The 25,860-nt window shown below is 41.5% G+C and overlaps 1 protein-coding gene across 2 annotated transcripts in view; it reads right to left on the bottom strand.

The window, feature by feature from the left end:
- ift80 (intraflagellar transport 80 homolog (Chlamydomonas)) overlaps nucleotides 1-25,860 on the bottom strand; it is a 55,696-nt gene that overhangs the window by 25,259 nt on the left and 4,577 nt on the right. For both annotated transcript variants that reach the window (XM_076873248.1, XM_076873247.1), the window contains exons 6-9: nucleotides 18,426-18,535; nucleotides 17,339-17,428; nucleotides 17,122-17,259; nucleotides 788-967 (exon numbers count right to left, since the gene is read on the bottom strand). In XM_076873248.1, the coding sequence (XP_076729363.1) occupies nucleotides 788-967; nucleotides 17,122-17,259; nucleotides 17,339-17,428; nucleotides 18,426-18,535 (518 nt within the window). The remainder of the gene's footprint in view (nucleotides 1-787; nucleotides 968-17,121; nucleotides 17,260-17,338; nucleotides 17,429-18,425; nucleotides 18,536-25,860) is intronic.

The raw sequence follows: 25,860 nt of genomic DNA, 5'->3' as shown, positions 1-25,860 counted from the left end.
GAGAAGCGCCTGCGAGGCTGAAAATAAATGGCTGATGACCCAACTTTGTTTGGTTTACACAAACTGCACTTGGTAGAGTTGTCTATGGGTGCACATGTGTGTTGGCACACGTGTGTAACCCTGCTTCTGTAGGTGTGTGTGCGTCCCTGCCTGAAAATAAACGAGTGTGTGTGTGTGTACACTTGGGTGTGTTAACCGCATGTAAACGCTACCTTGTGGTGAGTGCAAGTTTAAAGAGTAGAGAATGGTGAAGCGAGGGAGGCGGCGAGACAGGCTGGTCATTGTCATTGCAGGGCTGCACACTGGCACATTGGGAGGGTCCTCCTATAATATATGGCCACAGCTAGCCAAGGCCTGGGAGGCATTTGCTTCGCTGTATAGCATATTTACTCGCCTCTGTATAGTTTGCTGATAGCATTGCACTATTTTTCAATTCTCTTGCTACACCAACATAACGGAGTTGGCTCTGTTAAGTGTTTGAGTAAATATCCATACTCCTTTTCCCTAACAGGCAAGCTTATTTTCAGTGATTTTGGTTTAAACACAGACAGCTCTGAAGAGCAGAAAAGCAACTTTTATTATAGACCAGAAACAAAATGATTTTTACTATGATTCTTTTGGACACGTATATGATTACACCATTTATTTATGCACAAGTTACTGAAACATATTGGTCTTTTGGTTTACTTTAGATTCCGTCAGTCTTTTATCACCTGCTTTGTTAAATTAGAAAGGAAAACTAATTTGATGCAAACACAAACTCATTTGTATGAGGTAATCTTTCTACCTGCATGGTTCTCCTCTTTGTAAGAGTGATCACAAAATTCTTCCACTCCCAGTGCTGCTCCACCACATGGGCAAAGATGACATGTCCGTTGCCGCAGGCCCCGGCCAGCTGGGTGCCATCCGCAGACCAGGCCAAGCTGAACACACTTCCTGTGTTGGGCTTCTCCAACGCATAGGACCACTGGAGAGGGGCGAGATGAAGAATGAAATGGTAAATTGTTGGTGATAGTAATAAACAATGTTAAACAATTACCTGTGGGGCAGTTTAGGAACTACTGACAATGTGAAGTTTAGCGAGCAGAAGCAGTAAGTCAACACACATGTGAGTGCTTATATGTGTGTATGTGCACATAATATAAACTCTGCCAGAAAGACATAGGCCCAGTCAGTCATTGAGCAGTGATGAACCGTGAGACACAGACAGAGAACTTAGCTCTGCACCGCTCATAAACATACACTGCTATTTTCATCGACTACACTGATGGGGGGCTGGGAGAAGAGGGAGGGTTTATGGGTGTCTCTGAACTAAAGCTAATTAACAAAATCTCTTCCTTCTTTATATGAGAATAGGTTCAGTAAAGTCAGGGCTGAGAAGGATGGGGAAAAGAGGAGCAAAGAAAGAAATAATGACACTTTTTCTTGTCTGCTGTGCTGCATCAGACAGTCTGTCTGATAGTAAAGAATGGCAAAAGACACAACTGTGAGATAAGGAACTCCTTACTATCCAAGTCAAGGCACCCCTCATACTGCCCACCTCCCCTGTTTTTCTACTCTGGCATAGAACATAAGAGCAAAGGCTAAGGCCATTATGTTTTGATTCAGCAAGATTCTGTTGAGACAATGAATAAACTAACAGACAAAAAAAATCCAGTTTGTTATTTTCCAGAATGATCTCTCTGAAGGCCATGGAGTAGTAGGTAAAGGCACAATGAATATGTTTTGTGACATCGAAATTGTTGCTATTATCCATCATTTACAATAACTAGAGCCAATTTTCCTCACACAATAAGCCCTTCTGCCACTAGAGTCCCCCTTCCTCATCCTCCACAGCTGTGCCTGACCTCCTCTCTTGCCTTGAGCGCAAGTAGCTGGCTGACCTGAGTTTCTTAGCTGCAGTCTTCCACACAAACGCATGCATTCACACTGTAACCTGCTTATTAGGGAAGAAAAGTGCTAATGTTAACCTAGCCCTGCCTGCTTGCCTGCAATGGAGAGACAGGTGTGGTGCAGTGGGCCAAGTGCTGCGGTGAACCTTGGAGCAAAGGCCTCAGTGTGTTCACTGCCTAACACACACGCAGCTGCGGGATGTGAGGTGTATCGTTATTTCCTCTTCGTTGCCTCTGACAGGAGTAGAGGTAAAGTCAGAAAGCTACAGGTTTCTGGGCAGCTGCTTTGATCTCTCTCCTTCTCCTGGTCCCGTCTGCCTCATACACCCACCACTCAGATGGTTTTGGTCAGCACCCTCCCAGCAGTTAATGTCATATCAGGACCCAAAATAGCTTTAGGAAAAAGGACCTTTCCCATGTGGACAAAGGCTAGTTTGTTAAAGTGAGATTAATTTATATTTATCTTTTTCTCCCCTCCCTTCTTCCTTTAATTTCAGCAGCTTCAACTTCCTTTATGCATTACATTAATTACATTTTCTTTAAATCAACATACTTTTTACATATAGATTTTTTTTGTTTTCCTCTCTTCCAAAAGAGTGAAAGTGTTCTTGCTTGAGCTCCAAAGCAGAGCAGCTTGGGCCAGCATTTACAATAACAACAGAACTCATTTATTCTTCTGCTAACATCTTGAGATGACCCACTCTGTGTTAAAGCACACCAGGGGTAAACGAGGGGGGGGGGGGGGGGGGGGGGGGGAATAGAAGACAGAGCGATGGATAGATGGAGGGTCAGAGATCAAGCCGAATGTATACAACAGATTGTAATGAAGCAGGACATGTGATATCGGCCTGAGGAGCACTGCTGGATCCATGCTTACCTAATGCTTTTAACACATTGAGCCATTTGACTCTTTCTGGAGCCAGTGAGCGCGCGCGTGCGTGCGCGTGCGTGCGCGTGCGTGCGTGCGTGCGTGTGTGTGTGGAAAGAGGGAGTTGCTTTTATATGTGTGCAATACACGGCATGTGTGCACCTAAGTTTGAGTTTGCGTGTGAGTAAAAGTGCAAAGGAAATGAAAAAAAGTTTAAACAAAATGAATATACGAATGCAGGAAATAAGACAACAGAAATTTAGTGTGAGTTCACATGTTGCTCTAATGTGTACATGTGTGTAAAAGAGGTGAAAATCCTCTGGTTTGTCAAGAGTTGTCAGCCAGTGTCTGACTATGGGACACAAGGGGGGACTCCTATTGCTCTCCTGAGATGAGCGGACTGTGCCTGGAGGACCAGGGATACAAAAATCTTTTCCAGAGCAGCACTCAGAGGAAAGCTCACTCTCTCACTCCATCTTTATCTCCTTCATCTACCTTTCTTTCATTTATTCCCTCTCTCCTTATTGGAAAAGAGTTGAATAATTCTGACACTTGGCTGCTTAACAAGAAACTGGTTAGAAGAACAGAAAGTCCTGCATTAAAAATGACCATACGAGAATAATAAAACCAGCTGACTTAAAGGCAAGGCAGGAGGTTATCTAGAAGAACAACTCTCCTTCTGCATCCTGTGCTGTTGTTTGTATACAGCAAAAGGAAGAAAGACAGGCACAGTCTGATTGATGACTTAGCTTGGCTGCAGTAGGTTTAACCTCATACTCAATTATATTGTCTCAGAGTGTCACAGAATCACAGAAATTTAGAGTCGATAGATATTTGACTTCTAAACGTTCAACCCCCCCCCCTTTTCTTTTTCTTTTTTTTTTAAATACACTGCAAAGTCAGACTGGTGTGCTCCGATTTTAAAGAGGATGTGAGACTGGTAATAAACAGAGGAGAGCAGATCACTGACTACTACAAGAACAGTAGAGATGGGGGAGCCCAATTAAGGGGGAGCGCAGCAAGGGAAGGTGAATCAGTCTGTGGCAATACATTTGGCAAATGGTTTTACTGCAGCCCAGAGGGGTGGAACTCTGCTGGATACTTGAGAATTCTACTTGACAAGGTTGCAAGGAGATTTAAGATTAGTGCAGAGAGATGTTAAACAGCATCAAGAGAGAACACGCAGACAAGGACATGGTCTGTATAGAGGCCAAAATAAAGATTTGGCTGTGGGATGTGGAAGGTGAGTTTCGGCCGTCATCTAGCCAGAGTCCACTCTGGTCATTGAACACCGTATATCCATAATGGGCAGCTTTGTGGTCAGAGGGAAGGTGACAGACATGACGTTTAGTTCTCAGCTGAGGTTTGGGGGAGAGAGGGTGAGACCCCTGAAAGTCACAATGAGCTTATACAAAAAAAAAAAAAAAAAAAAAAAGGAAAAAAAAAAGATGAAACACTTTACACATAGCAGCAATGCTATGTATGCAAGTCTAGGTGTGTACTCCAATGCAGATGAAAACACACTCACACAAAGTAAAGTTAAGCCGTTAAAAACTGCTGTGTACCAACGTGAGAAGTTTTGTTTTGTATTCATTGTAAACAGTTTGTGTTTCTGTCTTCTTTTTTTCTTTGTAAACTATATCCACAAATACTCAATAAAAATATTTTGAATTAAAAGAAAAACTGCTGTGTATTTATGAAACAGATGCAGGAAAATGGAAAATAAAGTGCAGCAACTTATTTAAACATGTGGAATCATGAATTGATATACAGTCTATAAAGCAAAAACAGAGTTTCTGCAATTCTAATGCGCTTCGAAGTCAGTATTTGGTGTGACCAACTTTTTTTTTTTTTAAAAACAACCTGAACTCTCTTAAGCAAGCTTTCCTGTAATCTTTTTAATCAGCCTTCAAGAATACTTGAAGGACATTCTTTGGATGTTAGTTATCTTTGGTTCCATTCTCTAGTTAGATGCTTTCACACTGCTTCAACTTTTGAGGACTCGCAGAGGTCAGTCCATGACTGATTCCAGTTTGTTCACCTGTGTGTTTGTCTATACAGTTATGCTTTTACTGCATTTACAGTGTGTCTGGGATCACTGTCACGCTGAAAAATGAAGCTATTGCTAATCAGTTGCTTTCCAGGTAGTATTGCACGATGGATCGAAATCTGATGCTGAAATGCAGTTCCAAACCATGAGAGAGCCTACACAACATTTTACAGATGACTGTAGACACTCACTGTTGTACCTCCGCTGTAAATACTGACAATAATTTGAACAAAAAGTTTCACATTTGGATTTGTCACTCCATGAGACCTGTTGCCACTGATTTTAAGCCCAGGTCTTGTGTAATTTGGCATACCTCAGCCTATTCTGCTGGTTTCCCTTCCTTGAAAATGGCTTCTTGACAGCCACCTTCCCCTGAAGCTCTGGCAAACTGAAGGGCCAGATACATCTCACAGGAAAATAAAATAAATAAATAAATCCAACAAACACCCGGCACAGGACCTATTTCTTATGCACACAACTTTCAGACACTAAAACAGATAAACAGATTTTTTTTTAACCTCCACTTGTCTAGGATACACCAGGCCAAGTTTCTAGCTAATAGCACTTTGGGAATCACCTTAGTGGGATAGAAAAATACTATTTTATGCCTGTCAAACTGTGTTATCCTTGGCATTTTTCATAGATTTAACTAAAGGGGGAACAAATTATGTGTTTTTGCAAAGGCTGATAGTAACAAATTGCTTTTTTGCTAACCTGTATTTTATGTAAAAACAACACTGGTTCATCTTTTGAGTTAGGCGGCTGTTTCTGCTTGAACAATTTTTGGATTAGGGTTAAGTGACTTAACAAAAATAAAACATTTCTCTTTTAAAAATGGTCAGGTACAAAGACAGGAAATGAACACAAGTAAAAAAGCAAAAAACAAAAAAGGCCTTCAAAAAGCCTGGAGACCTACTGGTGAAGACTACCTTATAAAAAATGACAAGAAACTGGATCATAAGCAGCAAAATACAATTTGAAAAAAAGGAATGGCTCAATAGCTTCAACAGCATGAAATAAATAGTTTAATAAACCTTAGTATAGCGGCAACCTTTGGTCCTTCCTTGCCGCTTCTGCAGAATGTAAAGTTTCTGACTCGTGCTCTTGTTAAGTCGCTTGGATGCCTTCCGGTAGCAAAAAACGAGGCGAAGGAAAAAAGGGGCAAAACATTTATTTTCCTTACAAATCGAAAGGTACAAAACAAATGCCTCTGGTGGGAGCTCCGTTTATATTCCCTTTGTGTTACAACAAAAAATAACATTAAAACGGCGACGGTCAGAAAACTGTTGCTCCACGTCCTGCTTGCTTACCTAACCTTTTACCCACACCCCTCCGCATGCGGGCCAAATACACACCCCCTTTACGACATCTACCAACACTTTACAACAACAACAGACTAACAAAGCAGGATTAATTTATGGATCACAGCATATTACATTATAACCTAAAATGATCAAGATTATAATAAAAACTTAAAGATCATGACAAATACTTAAATATGGCATGATGTAACTGAGTAAAATATTGGCCAGGACTTGGCTCCAACACTTAGTATGTACTAACCTTTACCATATTTAGCTGGCTGGTGTTACTACTTGGGGCTATTTTTATTTAAGCGATGATGCGCAGACCCTAGCTTGCAGCATGCAACCACCTGTAAGTGCACACAAGACTGCACACACTCTTTTGATGCACGGCCTCTTCGAGGAGCGTGCGCTTGCTCTCCTCCTCCTCTCTTCCTCCTCACGTTCGGCATTTCTTGACATATGTTTACCATTAAGACTGGCAGGTGTTGTGGGCCTGCCCCTTCTCTCTATTGTTGCCCTGTAGCTGCAGCCGGCACGGGGACGACTGCAAAAAGGTTATTTTAAGAGAAAATTAGATTCAAGGCAGACTCAAACTTGTTTCTAAAGGCACAAGTTTGGGTAATAATGTTGGGCCTTCTAAAAGTCAGGACATTCCTGCCTTGGAGCAAACGTTCTGTTAAAGTAACCATTTTGCATATGCCTTTTCTATATGTCTTTCTTTCTAAATAGGCATAACTAACTCTGTCCTGTTACTTTTTTGAAGCAGTTTCTTGCCTTTAAAAAAAAAACCACAAAAAACACAAAAAACCATCCTCCCACAAATTAGTAGCTCATTATTTTAATGACAAATACTTATTCCCTGTAGGCTTGAAAGGAGGCTGTTGAAACACTGCCGGTGTTCAGCTTGAATTAAGCTGGCTACCATGCTTTCTAACAACGACAGCTTTGTGGCAGAAAGAAAAGTCAAAATATCAAGGTTACTCTGCATGGGGAGATATTTCTATTTGTTATTAGCAACTAATTATCACAACTGCAAAAGTAAGTTGCATATTTACATGTGTCCTGGTTAAAATGTGAGTGTTTGCACAAAAAAAGTGGCTTGTCTGGCAAAACTAGAGTGGAAAACCCCCCCCAACGCATTGATACATTTTTCTTTTTGAAAACCATTATGTTTCACTGTAACTGAAATGAACCAGACCAGGCATACATACTCAATCTTTTACATCTACTCTTGAAACCATGCAGTGTATGACTAATAAAGCAAAAATATATATTTATTAGCATGTAGCAAAGGCCAGAAATTATTACATCGCTCCTGAGCTATATGCAAAAGTTGCCCTATATATATTTAAAATAAATTAATATGATAATACTAATAAAACATAAAAGCTAAAATAAAATAAAATAAAATAAAAAATAAAACAGTAGAAACTAAGTCAAAGGAAAAAATAAAAGTGCGACTCTGTGCCACTGAATTTCTGTCTCTCTACAGTACCTGAAAGTGTAGGGAAAGGGTTAATGACACAGGTCTGGGCTAATGGCTCCCAGTGGAGCTATCTGCTGATTCAGCCCCATTACTTCACAAGCATTAAATATATCTGCTCTGACCGCTCTCTGCTCCCCCCCCAGCCCTAACGCAAGTCAACAACATGCTAATCAGAAGGGGGGCATGAGAGTTTCAGACTCTCTGTGCTTTTCTAGCCCTTCATCTTGGACGGTCCTGACACATTTGCAGCAAGCGTTTAGAAAAAAACTTGTAACTGCCACATGTGTTAATGGGTCAAACAGACTCTGTGACCCATTAACAAACTTGTATTTAATGCAGTTACAACCCTATTTGGCCTTGTTATATAGAGCACACAATGCACATACTTTTTTCATAAACATAAGCATATAATTATGTATCTCTAATACTTTACAGTCGTACTTCAGACCATATGCCATTGTTTAGTTATGTTTTCAACTTGAAATTAAAAATATTGCTCAAAGTGTGAAAAAAAGTTTATCTCATCATTACATAACATAAACTGTGGGGGAAAAAAACCCACACAGTTCAAACCTACAATTTTCTCCACAATTTTTAAACAGGTGAAAGGAGAGCTATTCTCTGTTAGTTTAACACTGTGCTAGTGAGCTAGTGGGAGCTGACCTAGTCCGGGGTTAACAGTCTTACATAAATCAGAACAGATGGCAGACTATCTGCAAAGCCAGCTGGCTTTAGTTTGCCTGTGTGTCTATGTGTAGGACAGGACCTGGCAGTGCAGGTACAGAGTAACTCCCTGCACATAATAAACACAAAATATCTCAGTGTAATGGACACTAGACATATACAGGCAAGTATAAAGCCCTAAACAGACATAGGGTGTACATGTCTGAAAATGCTGACACCAATGTTCAGGACCAAACCTGAGCTAAACCCACTATGAAGTATATATTTAAAAAAATGCTCAAGAGTGAAACTAAAAACAAAGCAATTTGCTTTGGGGAAAAAACAAGAAGGTCGTTTTGGATTAGGGCTCATCAATCTCTCAGCAGATTAGGAGACCTTGTAAACGTCAGCTTGCAGTGAACCCTCCATGGGGGATGGGGTTGACTATTAGGATAAGGACAGCTGGGCCTATGTCCAGGACTGGTCAGACCTGTGTGTGGGAATGTCTCAGGCTGGGAGCTGACTTCCAAGATGGATTCTACGTTCCAAATACCCACACCTTTTCTCGAGATGGTTATGTTACTTTAAACCAAATAACTTTTTAAATAAACATTTGTGTGCAACTGCAACATCATTATAGTGTTATTTAACTGTACATCATCTATGTATTGCAATTCCACACTGTTTGTATTTCATGCTGCATGTATTTCATGTTTCTGTGTAAGTAATCACTAGTATACAAAGTGATAATATTAGTTGCTTTGGTAACAAGTGTGCACACGCATACACGCACGCACACACACACACACACACACACACACACACGTAAGTCTACAAGTGGGGCATGGCAAGACAGAAGTAAAAAAACTGTGCACGTGAAATGCATTAAAGATGCAACTTATGAAGAAGAAATACATAAAATTCAACCGATAACTGTATTGTTTGTTAAAGATTTAATTTAACTCTGACCACTGTCAGAGTCCTTCAGTTTAACAATATCACTGCAAAACACAGTGTTATTCTAAAAAGTTGTCCTTCAATCTATTGTCATCTTGTCTGCTTTTATTCAAAATCGGCCTTGTAAAGAATCGCTGTGTGTGCGTGTGAGTGTATGCAAAACATACAATACAATCAAAGTAAAGGTTTCAGTATTTACTGTGCAATGACAAAGTAAACCATTTGCATTTCCTGACTCTGCAATAACACACTATAGTTATCTTATAAGCCCATTTGTAAACATAGGCTAGAGCTCCACAAATCTCTGTATTGAAATACCCATTTGGCTTGGCTAACGAGATACAGAGGCTGGGCCGTAGACAAGCATAGTGTGGCATAAGTTGGAGCTTTGGCAGAGCAAAGGGAAGTGGAGAGAGACGGGAGAGGGACGGCAAGGGGGGGGGGGGTCAAGACAAGCTAGAAGATAGCGAGAGAGAGAGAGAGAGAGAGAGAGAGAGAGAGAGAGAGAGAGAGAGAGAGAGAGAGAAGGGGAGAGTAATGATCTACACATGGTTTCATGCTGAAGCCTCAACATAGTAACCATAGACACATGCTGGGGCCTCCTGGGACTCATCAGCAGGACACAGCTGTGAGCTGGACAGCAGAATTCTATTAGCACCAACTATGCACATATGCACTTGCAAACACACACGCGCACAGACACGCACCCACACAGGTAATTTGGGTGTTTAAAAGCATTTGGCATGCTACAAATGGCAGAATGCACAAGACCCCACTATATCAGTGATGACAATTTAAGAACAGACAGGTTTATTTTGGTCATCGTATGAGCAGCACAGACTAAGGCTTTGAGAATGTATCCAGCCCTGTCTGTGTAGAACACTTGTTGATACCTGCTAATCTTACTTCCATCATTATACCATGGCAGATCTCTTCTACTGTCAAAGTATCCACACAGTGGAGCATACACAAAGTAAACTACATATGACAGGACAAAGCATTATTCCTCTGTTGAAGCAAACATATATAACAAATTTGAACAAATGAAGGAAGCAGTCATTAAATTACTCAGCATCATTCTGCTCCATGTGGAGGCCAGCAGAGAGGGGGAGGGAACCCTGGGGTGCAGCCAAAATTAAACCCTTTCAAATCATCCTCTTCTGGAAGTTGGTCCAGTGCCTCCAGCCCAGCCCTAGCCCTCAATAACGGTCCTTAATGAACTCTGGGCTGGCAAAAAATCTCAAAGTGATACCCCCAGTTCCACACATACTAGGCTCTCCCCTACTTGTGTGCACAACCAAAGCCCGTTATTTGCTCCCTGCCTTCGTCACCAAGTATCACCCTCATGGCTTTATCCCTCTTTCCTCTCTTTCTGTCTATGAGTGTGACATGTTTGTCTAGCTAGTGGAGGTAGTGATTTAGCGTTGCTAAGAATGATGACTCTGCCAGAGCGGCTGGCAGGGCACTGTCTTACTGTCGTACTCTTACTCCAGCTTTGGGGGGAGGGAAGGAGGGTTTGAGAAGTAAAGAGAAAAAAGAAAAAAAAAAAAAAAAAAAGAGAGAGAGAGAGAGAGAGAGAGAGAGAGAGAGAGAGAGAGAGAGAGAGAGAGAGAGAGAGAGAGAGAGAGAGAGAGAGAGAGAGAGAGAGAGAGAGAGAAACCACCGTCTTTTATGGAGACCAATCCTCCAAGCCTCACTGCCTAGGCCAACTTTAAAGGATATATTGGACAGTTCCACACTACCCCACCCCCCACCCCTCCAACTGCTCTCTTTTCTCAGCTTTTCATGCTCCCCTCCTTTTTGGTTTCCAACAAGGCAAGCCTTTAGCCGAACTCGGGAGAGGTGTAAAAGTAATACCATGTCAACAAGTGCCTTTTACTCTAACCCACTTTACGCACACAAGCACTGACTCTCTCTCTCTCACACACACACACATACACAAAAAAGAAAAAAAATTGGGGTCAATCATCTGCAAGATGGACCTAAGTATACACTGTTCCACAGAGTGTGCCAGAATGAGTTCAGCAACACAGAAAACCAAAGCCTGTTCGACACAAAGGGCCTCGAATACAAAGGAGAAATCATTATCCTCACATTCTGGTAGGGGAAACTAATGAGCTCCTTGGGATGACAGATTAAGTCTACATGTAAGTATTGCATCTAATAGTCTTACACTATTCATGCTCGCAAAGGTTTCATCAAGACTGGTAACCTCATTAAAATCTGTTAAAAGAAATGAGTGAAATTATTCCTATGAAAACAAGGATAAACTGTAGAGGGAGAGAGCTGAGAGAGGACGGGCAGACCTCAGATTCAGAACTGGAGTTCTTTTTCTACCACTTCACAGTAATATGGAGGAAGCTTTCTGTTCTTACTACAGCGAGCGAGAGAGAGTGTGCATAAAGGAAAAGTGCAGAGTGGAGAGAGCAAGAAATAGCATGCAAAAGCACAGATTTTTAAGGGGAGGGAGAGAGTGAGAAAGAAGAGAGTGAGGGACAGAGAGCGCAAGTGGGAGGAGGAGGGAGAGAGAGAAAGAGAGAGGGGTAGCCCTACCCAGTTGCCTGGGGAGAAAACTGCTCTGCTGCTGACTCAGGACTCTCTTTGTTTGACAACGCTCCCTAGCTCTCCCTCTCTCTCTCTCCCTGACACACTCACAAACTTACTTGTCTTTTTTCAAATACTAAGACACCATGTTTTTTAATGTGCACATGGTCTTTCTTTGTCAAAGCTACACCATTAATTTCACTCAGTCTCTGCTGTTTTTCTACTCCCTATCCTCAACGTGTGTGTGTGTGTGTTTCTCTTTTACTTCTGCTGCCTAAAAACATACTGTACTGAACGCCCCAGTTTCTTGTGATGAAAACAGATAAAGGTTTGCACTGTAATAAATCTACAGTGGTTTCTTTTGCTTTTTCATGCTCCACTAACAGTGGTTCACAATCAGGACCAGAACTCTTGGCCATTTCATTCTTTTCCAACAGCGGCACTTTCCAGATGTTGGCTGGCCAATGGCTGGTAGCAAACTTGCCAGCACACGCTCAGGTATATGCTCCCCAGTGGTAAAGGGGGAGACCTGTTAAAGGGACTAATTGATAAGCCGGTGATGACTGATGCCTAGCAAATAAGAGTCTACGGCTCAGAGGGAAAATAAAGACAACAACAAGTGTGGCAGGCTAACAGACAGTCAAGAGGAATACACTTTCTGGGGACATAAACAATAGCTAGCTGTGTTAAGGACGGGTGGACAAAGATCCTACAGACAAAGCGGGTGCAGATGAAGACGCAAGGGATAATGAAGAAAGTTAAACATGGACCAATTCCAAAAGTGGCAATGCTGAGCAAAGCCCTAAGGGGACCCCTAGACTCATCCAGAAAAAGAGAGGTAAAGAGGGCCTCGAGGAAGGAACAAGGGAGACGGAGCCAAGAGGGGGAGCACTGATAAGTGCAAGGTAGCCAAACATACCCAAAGGGAGTAGGGAGGCATGAGAAGCAAAAAAAAGAATGATAGAGGAAGATTTAGACAAATGAGGTAATTCTATGTTTAAAAAAAAGAAAGAAAGAAAAAGTAAAAACATGCAAGAGAAAGAAACAATTAGGAGCTCAGTCTCCTGCATAATTTTACCCAAAACTGACACGAAGTGGATGAATAAAATATTCAGTTCGTTCTAAAGACAATGTAGCTAGCAGAAAATCATGGATAATCACTGATTGTTATGAGTGAAGACCATTTCGGCTTTTCAATCAAATAGAAAAATCAAAAAGGGTATAACAGTGGTTTAACACTTTTACATTCTCTGCCTTTGAAAGCAATGCTACTATTATGAGGTATAACATTAACAGATCATTTTCTCAAAACTGTGTGAGGTTAACAACTGTTAGTTCTTTGTGTACCAACAACTGCAACACCCGAAGGAAGGGGATTTTTAACTATAAATGACAAAGATATTCATAAGAAATAGGGCTCACCCTTACGCCAACTTTACGAGTATTCAGACTAAGCTAGTCTCCTGTGCACAAGTATAATTTAACAGAAGGGGATTAGAAAAGAGATGGTGGAAAGGAGAGTGGAAGAGTAAGATATGCACTTGAGATTATTGGTGGGAGCATGAGAGAAACCTGGATCATTCCAGGTCAACCATATTTTTAGTAATACCTCAGTTAAATGAGACCAGAGGAGAGACATGAGCAGCAACCATTAGGTTCAATGAGGTATACATCTACAGCCACTTTCAGATTGACACCAAGCCCTGCATGAACAATCACAGGCTGATTATTCGTTTAAATGAGGTCATTCTGGTAAACACTCAGATTTTCAGCAAAAACAGTTATGCCTTCTTGATCTGACTCTGCTTACGTGCCTTTGACCAGCCTCTGAACTTGGGATGATGTCCTGTGCTCTGTGTCTCCTACAGCAGAAGAAGAACTTGCTCTTCATGACCAAATAACAAAAGCAAAAAGATAAAATCATATTTTTTTAATGAATCTATTGAAAGTTTAAATAGATAAACAAATATTATTCTTATTCCTTCACAATATTCTTCCAGGGAATTAGAATAGCAAAACCAGGCAGCTTTAACATTTATGCATGTGAGCACGGTTGTACAGCAAAGAGAGAGAGAAAAAACAAGTGTACAGAAGAGAAGGGGGAGAAGGGGTGGAGAGCAAGAAGCGAGAGGGTGCTTGCCTGGCACAATGAGTCCTACTTGTTAGCTAGTGACAGTGTCAGGGATCGTGACAGGGTCCAGACGCTAGACACCAGCTGCAGCGCCTCGTAAATAGACTGCTGTCTCGCAGGCACATTTGCACGGCAATGGTTGCACACAAATGTGCACACACAGGCATGTGGGCACATGCATATACTATGGCAGGCACACAGACAGACACTGACTTATTGTGTCTCCCAAATCTTGTAAAAGGGACAGTGAGCCTCTTTGTGTCTTGTGTGATGTTAAACCTCCTGTAAAAAGTGCTTTACACAAAAAGCGCTCTACACAAAAGAACTCTAAGCACCATAAAAGTCTAAATAAAAGAAATAAATATGTATTAATAAATCAGTTATCTTTTAATTGTTAAGAAAAAAATGCTACAATCAGTCCATGGGTGACTTGCTGGAACTGCAAGACTAATTTTTTTTTTTTTTTGCTACTTTTGTATTTGCGTGTGTCCACCCAGCCTTTCCAGCGATAATGGAGAGGGGTAATTCACTACATCTGCCCTAAGGCATGGAGGAGAGAAAGTAAAAACGTAGACGAGAGCTGATAGTTTAGAAGGAGAGGAGAGCCAAGCTGGAAAAGGGTGAAAGGGTTAAATCTGCAGGACTGATCCTGCTGAGCCAGCAGCAGTACGTTAAAGTGCAAGGTTTCATTGTAGCAGATACAGAATGAAACTCCTTCCCATTAGTCACGCTAGTAACTGAAAAGGCTCTTCACGCTGTTTAACCCTTGCTGTGCTGCAAACAAACCACAGCAACAACACAGGTAAAGCACTTGTAAGCAACTAATGGTTTCTGTCTGCAACTTCTCATGCACAATGACATTATAATAAATATACAACACTGGTCGAGGGTGCACATGTAAGCAAAACTTGAACTTTTTCTCTGATGCATGAAAGAACCTTCTGTCTGAATTCACACATAGAACGCGACTCGGACGGAGTGACCTTTTGAGGGGGATTTTCTTTTTCTAAACTCTTTTCCCCCCCTTATTCCCTGCACCCCCACTCCGCTTCTCTTCTTGAGCAAGCCTCCCACACCATGCTACAGCACACACTGTCTCTGAGGGGCTTAGGGAGGAGAAGGCATGCATACCCTTCCTCCAGTCAGAGCAGGGCAGAACCATAATCATCATAATTATCATCATCATCACACTGCCTTAACCAAGACACACCACAGCAAAGCAAGTGGTGCAATGATGAAACAATGGAACAAACCAACCACGTAAACAAACCCATAATGGGAGGACATAAGGTTACTCGGGTCATTACAAAAAATAAAGGAGCAAGTTGTAATTTTAATAGTACATTATTTTTAGTTTTGTTTACACGGGCAAAATGGATATGAGCTGGCTTAATTTGAATCACTTCCTCAAGCTGCAGCAATAATCTGGCAGGTTACTCCAAAACAACTGAAATCGCTGGTTCAGAAGAGCAAAAGTAACTATACCAAATCTGTCTCGCAACGCAGATACAAACACACACCTTACTCCTGTAGAGAAGACATACTGGTTGGTCCCGACCTCTCTCTAGCACATATGATTTAGTACCCCAAGAAAAAAAAAGAAAGACATTTGATCCTAATTAAATCAAAATGAAGCATGAAATGCCCGATGATCAGGACACAAAAATCCCAGCCCAGGTTGTTTGTTTTGATTACTGCGATCTGATGCAGCAGTACAGTGACATCTGAACATAAACTCAAAGAAGCCCTAAACGTCCCATGAGGGAACTGGTAATATTGCTCTCTGCCAAGTGTTCAGCAATAATGAAACAACAATTACCATTCATCATTCTCTCATTTCCTTTCTCATTACTGAAGTTACCATCAGCACCAGGTAACAAGAACATGTGGCATGCAGCCTAATGTGATTTAAAGAGATGAATGATGTATAGAAAACACGTGGCCTGTAATGAGCTACACACTGTAAACCATACTGCATTGGAAAAGCTGACACTGTGCTATAGACACTGTATGTTTCGAGGAACAGGACTTCACACACTACAAATAAATGCTACACGGGGAGATGTACATAAACTAAAGGAAAAAGTACACAAAAAAGCTAAAAATATGTGGAAAGTACATGGCCCTGATGATGTACAGCTTCTGCTCTTTTTTTCCAGCAACAGCTGCATATAACTGAGGTCAGTCTGATTTCATGAACAACCCCCTTTTAGAGTATGTCACTGAAAGGTAATAGTTAAATTGTTTTTGAGGAACAAGTCGTTCGTTTAAAATGATGAATTTTATGATATCCTCAAAAAGTGATCAAAAACCTGGAATTAACTTAAGCACATGCTAACATACTTTGATTTTTTTTACTCAATATATATACTTTTTCATGAGATTACTGCCACAAAGTTGTTGTTTTTTTCCTGTAGGACTGCGTGTACTTACTTACTGACTACATGTGTAACCAGAGAGGAGACATGTATTACTGAAAATTCAACCTTAGGTAGACTTTTTGTAAAAAGATTACATATGGCAAATGATTATCATCCTTATTAAAACAGTTCCTGGTCAGGTGTAAAAGATTAGATTAGACTGAGTGGTCATTTGAGTGTGTTCGTGTGCCAGGGTTGTGTTGAGATTAGCTAGTTACTGGCTGTGGGGAAAAAAAAAAAATCAACTTCCACATTTTATTTTCAAAAAAGCAAAAATGTTACACAAGTTTTTTTATTATTAAATATTAGTAAATTAATGTATCAGGTTGAAATTGTAAGGTCTTTACCTGACAATATAAAGCGCCTTAAGGCAACTGATGTTGTGATTTGTTGCTATATAAATAAAACTGAATTGAACTGAACTAAATTGTGGTTCACTGACGGACTGTAGTCCTGCCCATACCCTACCTCCAGCACTTCTTGTTGGATACATGGGTAAGACAGTCGATGATGAATGTGTAAGAGGTGCCAGAAATCTCAAATTAAGTTCACTTTATGTCATTCCAGGCATATTAAAATACACCGGGACAAAATTATGTTTATGAAAGCCTGAGTAAGTGGGAAAAAACAAACAAAAAGAAAAAACAAAGAAAATTTGCTGTTTTGAACCCTTTTGCCAAAACTGTGTCTATTATTAACCTCTATTTCATTTCTATAGCTAATACCAGACATCCCATTTACATTATACTATGTTCAACATTTAAAAAATAAAAATACATGGAGGTTATAATGGGTTCACTTACTCCAGTCTTATCACAGAGCCGCAGGGTGTTGAAAGAGCCCACAGCAAACACCTCTCCATCTGGAGCCCAGGACAAAGATGTGACTGGGTAGTCATGAGACAGTGAGCAGTGAAGCAGATGTCCAAAGCTGTCCCATACCTGTTGAAGAGGCAAATGGTTTTAAAAAGGTATTCAGTAATTATTAAGACATCAACAAATATACTAAAAAGCCACTGACCTTATATTTACAATCTTCCCCACCTGACAGGATTAGGTCATTGACTGAATTCCAGTCTACCTTCAGAATGACCCCATCATGAGCCTTCCACTAGGGAGAGAAAGATAGAGAGAAAGCATACACGTAATGGAAAGAATGGGGGGAAAAAAGAAAAAGTTAGGTTAAGAAACATAATAACGTCATCAACACATAACATTTTGGTTTGAAGAGATCTCTAACAAATTCCTATACTTTTCCTTTGTCCAAAAGGAGGATAAAAATAAGCTGGCTGGAATAAGCACCCGTATGGAATTTATTTTTTGGTCACGACCACAGTTACAAGTTTATGAATTGTTTCATCTTAGCCAAACTGAGAGCTTACTTTTAACATTATGTGTTACAGTGTAACACAGAACAGAGAGCCTGTTCCCAGCCTTATCTCACCAGACCTAATGTACCATTCTGTTCCTAATCTGTATAAACATTTTATTTTTTGTACACTGGTTACTTATTCCATGTACCCAAGGAAGACACAGGTAGATATTCTGTATTGCTGTCTGTATAAGGGACTGCAAAGGTCAAAGAGGATGATGTTAGGGGGTCTGTGGGGGAGGGGGGGAGGGGAGTTCATTTGTTTAGTTCATTGTGTTGGTCTTCAGGGGATCTCAGAGGGAGATAATAAAGTTGGGACATTGTGCTTGTATATGAATTTATGTGCAGTAATAGCTTAGTAATAGTTTTCTTATAAGCCTTTAAGTATAGTGTAGCAGAGGTGAGAAAAAAATCTTCTCTTGTTTCAGTGTCTTTTATGAAATTAATGGCCTCGCTGACTCATTTAAATGGAGAACTCAATTTTGCTTCTGTTTGACATAATAATTTCAAGTTAATAATTCACTACAAACTATACTATACTGAGAGGTCATATGGTCTGGAACTGGTTTTCATATACATATGAAATAGCATATTTTGATGTCTAAATCCTACAAGCCTTTGTAAATGTCAGTAAAATGAAAACGAATATCCCCAAGTGTGAATTTGCGCTCAAGCAACATGTGTGAGTAACAGAGAGAGTTTAGTCTGTCGGCTTACTCAGAAAAAGTTTGTTTACCTGTATGATTTTGGCGCTGGGCTGTAAAGGCTTGATAATTAGCTGTCTTCCTGAAGTGTAGAGAATTCTGTCCGAGTCCGGACCCCAGGCCACAGAATATACAGGAGATCCTGGAAAGACATCCAAAAGCATAGGATGAAGAAAGCAGCAATCTTCTATTAATCATGAGCCAAGAGCACAGAGTTGTGTACAAATGCGCCCTCTCTCATTTACAAATCAGAATTTGCTGTGAACAATAGCTAGAGGATGAAGCAGACCCAATTCCTCCTCTCAAAAGATATCATACTCAATCAGAAATCTCACCTCATTTAGTCTACGTAACAGCACTTTGCTTCACTTACAAGAAAACCAGCTGAGAAAATCAGTCTAACTTCTACTGCTTAAGCACAAGTGTGTGTCTCTGTGAGCAAGAGCGTGTGTTGAGCTGTGCCTGTGAATCTGTGTGTGTGTGTGTGTGTGTGTGTGTGTGTGTGTGTGTGTGTGTGTGTGTGTGTGTGTGTGGGGGGGGGGGGGGGGGGGTGACATTTAACCCTACTCCAGGTGCATGGGGTTTCTCACAAATGCCAAATGATCCAAATCTGACGAAGGCGATGAGAGGGGTTCAGACAAGTTCCTTTTTCCTCGCTCTCACTCTGTTCCAACCTCTTCCTAGAGCTCTCTCGTAAAATGGGTCATAGTATCCAAAAAGAACAGTGTGCTCCTGTAATTTGTGCATATATGTGCATGTGTGAGAGAGAGTTTGTGTGAGTGTGTGTTTGTGAAGCTGTAGCCACAAAAGAGAATCAACACCTGCAGTGATCTGGGTGCCATGTGTATCTGTAGAAATACTACTAAATCCAGGTGTTGCACAAATGTACAGCTCAATCCCCAAACACTAAGAAAAAACATTACTACATACTGGGCTCAATCACCAGTCCCCAGCCAGGTTTTACACAGCATCATTCAGGAGTGGCATACAATCAGTTTCACCAAGAAGCCAATTTTTACCCCCCAAAACAGTTACATCTGACATCAACTGCACAGTGATTAATAAGTAAGATCTGAATGCTAAAGAAAGAACTTTAGCATCAGTCTTACTTGAGATTTTTATGGCTTTTAGTAAAACTCCACTTCTAAATAAATAAATAAATAAATAAATATATAAAAAACACCCAGCACGCCCCTGCGGGCGGTTTGTCCTTCAAGCTCGGGTCCTCTACCAGAGGCCTGGGAGCTTGAGGGTCCTGCGCAGTATAGGGCTTTGGAGTTGACGTCATGCCGCAATGCATTGTGGGAGCGCGGCGCCATTTTCGGGGTCTACGATCCAAACAAACTCACTGTTGGAACGGCGACGACGACAAGAAACATGTTTAAAAGCAGCTCAAAAGAAAACGGACGGTATAGAGACCGATTGCGTCCAGAGGCGAAGCAGCGGTATTTGAAAAAAAATAGAGTGCATCGCAAATCTGGACCCATATGAAATACGGCAGTGGAGTAAAGACCCAGACGACTTCCCGCCACTGTCCTACCCCGATATCTTCACGCATCTTGTTTGTGGAGTAAGCGCTTACACAGCGAACCAGTTTCGTAATTACAAGTCACTGGAGGCGCACATCCAATTTACAAATGGCTGGGTGCAAGATTTGGCTATTTTCAAGCCGCCAAACTCTTGAGTACGTCGTCAAAGTAAGTCAGCTGGAGTGCATCGAGTGAAATAGCCATTTTCCACCCCCCACCATAATTAATGTTATACATTTATCAGTAAACTGCTAAAATATCGTTATCATATTATGTGCCCATAATTGTAAAGTAGATGCAAATTAACACATTGATAATCGGGCAAATTATTAACGCCAATTTGTGTCCTCCCTGTCTCCTCCTGCGAATCTTTACATAGCACATATGTCTGCAAAGTCACTCCATTTGATGTTTGATCGCAATTTCTATAACTTCCGAGACCACCAACGATAATATTATTCAGCTATAAAGTGTGATGTGAACATATTTAGAACTTACCGGAATGAAAATGTCTTGAGCACACCAGCTGATATCTGGAGACGTAACAGAACTTGATATCAGCTCGTCTCACGGCTGCTATCCAGGCTAGACGCCTTCGTTTGGTAATATCCGATACATGAGCTCCTTCATGTTGCTTCCAGGTTGGGAAAGCATAAAAAGACAATTGAAACTTATTCCCGTGCCGGTCGTAAGATCGAACATTGCAGCCGAGCACACAGCAAGTACGAACCATGGCTATGCTTTCGCTCCTTACTTAGACCCCCAAAATGGCGGATCGGGCCAAAATCCTTTCCACGCCCACCCCCGTGACATCACGCTCCAAAGCCCTATCTTAGCTGTTCCCAGGACTGCGCTCTTCTGGACAGAGATCGCCGATGTTATTCCCGGGATCTGCTGGAGCCACTCGCCTAGCTTGGGAGTCACCGCACCTAGTGCTCCGATTACCACGGGGACCACCGTTACCTTCACCCTCCACATCCTCTCAAGCTCTTCTCTGAGCCCTTGGTATTTCTCCAGCTTCTCGTGTTCCTTCTTCCTGATATTGCTGTCATTCGGAACCGCTACATCGATCACTACGGCCGTCTTCTTCTGTTTGTCTACCACCACTATGTCCGGTTGGTTAGCCACCACCATTTTGTCCGTCTCTATCTGGAAGTCCCACAGGATCTTAGCTCGGTCATTCTCCACCACCCTTGGGGGCATCTCCCATTTTGACCTCGGGACTTCCAGATTATACTCGGCACAGATGTTCCTGTACACTATGCCGGTCACTTGGTTATGGCGTTCCATGTATGCCTTGCCTGCTAGCATCTTGCACCCTGCTGTTATGTGCTGGATTGTCTCTGGGGCATCTTTACACAGCCTGCACCTGGGGTCTTGCCTGGTGTGATAGACCCCAGCCTCTATGGATCTTGTACTCAGAGCTTGTTCTTGTGCTGCAATGATTAGTGCCTCTGTGCTGTCTTTCAGTCCAGCTTTGTCCAGCCACTGGTAGGATTTCTGGATATCAGCCACCTCCTCTATCTGCCGGTGGTACATACCGTGCAGGGGCCTGTCCTTCCATGATGGTTCCTCGTCTCCCTCCTCTTTCTTGGGTTTCTGCTGCCTGAGGTATTCACTGAGCACTCGGTCAGTTGGGGCCATCTTCCCAATGTATTCTTGGATGTTCGTTGTCTCATCCTGGACTGTGGTGCTGACACTCACCAGTCCCCGGCCCCCTTCCTTGCGCTTAGCGTACAGCCTCAGGGTGCTGGACTTGGGATGAAACCCTCCATGCATGGTAAGGAGCTTTCTTGTCTTTATGTCAGTGGCTTCTATCTCCTCCTTTGGCCAGCCTATTACCCCAGCAGGGTACCTGATCACGGGCAGGGCGTACGTGTTGATGGCCCGGATCTTGTTCTTACCATTCAGCTGACTCCTCAGGACTTGCCTGACCCTCTGCAGGTACTTGGTGGTTGCAGCTTTTCTAGCGGCCTCTTCATGGTTCCCATTCGCCTTCGGGATCCCCAGGTACTTGTACCTGTCCTCTATGTCTGCAATGTTGCCTTCTGGTAGTTCAATCCCCTCAGTTCTGACTAACTTCCCTCTCTTTGTTACCATCCGACTACACTTCTCCAGTCCGAATGACATTCCAATGTCATTGCTGTATAGCCTGGTAGTGTGGATCAGTGAATCGATGTCTCGTTCACTCTTGGCATACAGCTTGATGTCATCCATGTACAGGAGGTGGCTGACAACTGCTCCGTTCCGTAGTCGGTATCCGTAGCCAGTCTTGTTAATGATCTCACTGAGGGGGTTCAGGCCTATGCAGAACAGCAGTGGGGACAGAGCATCTCCTTGGTAGATCCCGCACTTGATGGTGACTTGTGCTGTGGGCTTGGAGTTGGCCTCTAGTGTTGTACGCCACATCCCCATTGAGTTCCTGATGAAGGCTCTTAGGGTCCCATTGATCTTGTACAATTCTAGGCATTCCAGTATCCAGCTGTGGGGCATTGAGTCATAGGCCTTCTTGTAATCAATCCAGGCAGTGCACAGGTTGGTCAGTCTGGTCTTGCAGTCTCGGCTGACTGTTCTGTCTACCAGTAGCTGGTGTTTTGCGAGAGTACACCTTTGCTGGTTCTGTGGAGAACAGCTGGTTTATTCTCCTGCCTTCTATCTCTCTGGTGTACCTCCTCAAGCGGCTGGCCAAGGCTATGAGTCTTTGCTTGGCAGTTTCCAAGGCCTCAGGTATGGACAGCTTGCTGTATTTCTTATGCACCTTCTTTGTCGTACCTTTCTGCAACTCCGTTAGTTGGCTAACCTCCCTCCGTGCTACTTTGATCTTGCCCTCTAGCCTCCTTCTCCATGGAGGGTACTGCCCCTTGTGGCTGTTCAACTTGTAGCCAAGCATCTCACTGATCACTGCTGCCGTATTGTAGATGTTGTATGTAATATATATATATATATATATATATATATATATATATATATATATATATATATAGAGAGAGAGAGAGAGAGAGAGAGAGAGAGAGAGAGAGAGAGAGAGAGAGAGAGAGCGCCTCTAATTATTTATTTTTTTTACTTATACCTGAAAACGGACTTTTGGCAGTACTAAGCATGATTATCTTCTTAAGCCTTGATTATACTGTGTTTTGAAAACGGACAGCAGAGCCAAATAGGCATCCTGGTTTCACACTTCTTTCAACTCCGCTTGAAGTCCGTCACCTTTGCAACATGAGTAGTTAGTGTATTATAATGTAAATTCTCTATTAATTTGTCCACACAGTCACTAAAAATAGGTAGGCATGTTTTCCACAGTCTGACATCCCATCTTCCCTTTAACAGCAGTCTATAAACATGTGGGAGCTGAGGAGACCAGCTGCTGGACTTTTGGGAGAGGAATCTTGTCCCATTCTTGTCTGATACAGGATCCTAGCTGTTCAGCAGTCCTGGGTTTTCTTTGTAGTCTACTTCATTTGTTGCATTTTATAATGAACCAAATGCTTTCAATTGCAGAAAGCCCAGTTTACCAACCATATCTTTCTACAATTAAGCCATTGAGTCTGGATGGACAAAAAGTGGACTACCATATCAGAGATGATGGTGCAGATCATGTTCATTATGTACTATAGATGACGACAAATTCATTCATTCTTCACAATTTTACCTTGAAAATTCTGAATTTGTTACAGAATTTTTAGATGTAGTTTTCTGCAGATAAACCTGTGCCTTTAATTCTGAGAAACTCTGCCTCTCTAAGATGGTCTTGGAGGAGAAACTCTAAAAATCTATCAAACATGAGGCACTACACATTATGGTGAGGTTATATACCACCACTAAGATTTTGTTAAATGTTCCTTAGCAAGTTGGCCCTCAACCAGATGCTTTTGGTAGCCATTAACAAGCTTCTGGTCTAATTCTGGCTGACCACTCTTCTTTGAAAAATTGGGTTAATTTAAGTTCATTTAAATTGGTTTGTTTCCTGCCATGGATCCAGCTTTTGAACATAGTCCACAAATTTTCAATATGGTTGAGGTCCAGGATTTAGAAAGGCAATTCCAGAAGCTAATGTTAGCCTGCTTTATCCATTCCTAAACCAGTTTTGATGTGTGTGATCATTGTACTGTTGGAAGAGCCAATTCTTCCCAAGTGTAGCTGTTTATCTGAGGTGACATGAAGAACTTGGAGGTAGTTCTGCTTCTTCATTATTCAGTCTACTTTGTGCAATGTATCAGTAGCACTGACAGCAAAACAACGCCAGAGCATGATGCTACCACCACCATGTTTGACAGTTTGTACATTGTTCGTACGCTGTTCATCCTGTCTGACCAATTTTCCGTATTGTAAAATTCCTGTTGAGTTTAAAGATGTGGATTTTGGAGCAGGGGCTTTTTTCTTATTTGTCACTTGTCAGTCCATGGCAACGTAAAACTTGATTCACTGTGGACAGAGACCCTGGTGTTCTAGCAGTTTTGAGTTCATGTTAGGATGAACCCTGGTGGTTCCTAGGTTGCTCCTGAACATCCTGAACAATTTCCAATCATCTGAGGGGGATGATTTTTGATCTTTTTCCAGACCTTGGCAAAGTGGTGATGTATCCAAATAACTTGCATTTCCACACAATTGGTTGAACTGATAATCTTGGACTCTGCAGTTGTTTAGAGATGGCTCCAAGAAACCTTCCCAACTTGTGTAAATATACAGTTATCCTTCTTAAGTCTTCACTTACTTTCTTAGACTTTCCCATTATTCTGAGGAATGGTCAAAGCAATGAGGGCTGTTAAACAAATTATCTTTATGTTGGCAGAGAGAAACTACCAAGTGTATTCAATCATAAAAACTAATGAGAGGTTAATATTGTAGACATTGCAGAACCTTCAGTACCACTTATCACCAGTAAAAGATTTAAGTGAGTGTATTTATACATTTGAGCCTAAATGTATACTTTTAACCCTGCATGGATGAGGGAAAATCCATCATTAGTTCAAACTTGTGCAACCAATTCCCCAATTCTTTTGTTTTAAGTCAATAAACACATATGTTGTACAATGACTCCCACCTGGAAAAAGAACATTTCAGAGAAATCATTAAAAGACCAAAATTACTATGACATTCATGCTCATGATGGGTATATGTAAATGTTTGACCACATCTGTTGGTATCACTCACAACAAGGAACAAGTCTGCAATCACATTAACAAATGTGATGAGGACAGAGTCTGCGACATGTCAGCTTAACAAGTTTTGTCAGTGATGAATTAACTTGAGTTCTAACAGAAGCAAGAGACTAAGATTAAAAGTTAGTTTACTGTTTTCACTTGTTTCTTCTGAGATTATTGCATACTTGTAGCATCAAACGACAGCAGAATCAATGCAGAAGCTTTTCCAAATCAAAAAAGCTCTACACATTAATGCGCATTCTGAACTACTATATTTTATATTACTTATTTTGCTGCCAAATCTTGTACATAACACATAATAATATTACTGGAGTCCCTTTATGTCTTTAAAACACTGTTTACACAAGCAATGACAGCTATCTCATGTCTGAGAAGGGCTACAGTTAGGTCAATAAGGTTTTGAACAATTATACTTTTTTTTGTAATTTTAGCTCTGTATACCACCACAGTGTATTTTGTAAGATAATACATGATTAAATGTATTAAATTGAAATTACTGCATAAACTCTTTGGGCATTGCAGTTTTTTTAATATCATTCCTCATTTTCAGATGCTCAAAAGAAAATGGACAACTGACTGACAAGCAGTGACATACCCAGGTGAGGTCTGCTCCCTTATTATATCATGCAAACTAAATAGTTTGCACCTCACCTCAAGTGAGGTGGACTCACTTGAACCCTTCATGTAAGGGCCACAGAGCTGTTGATGGATGTGAGGGAGGCCATCATTGAACTGAAAAATCTAAATAAATCTATTCGACAAATAGCAAAAATTTA

Source organism: Maylandia zebra, linkage group LG14 (genome assembly GCF_041146795.1).
Source record: "Maylandia zebra isolate NMK-2024a linkage group LG14, Mzebra_GT3a, whole genome shotgun sequence".
Classification (NCBI taxonomy): Eukaryota; Metazoa; Chordata; class Actinopteri; order Cichliformes; family Cichlidae; genus Maylandia; species Maylandia zebra.
The sequence above is the reverse complement of the archived record's forward strand: the minus strand, read 5'-3'. Positions and strand labels throughout refer to the sequence as shown.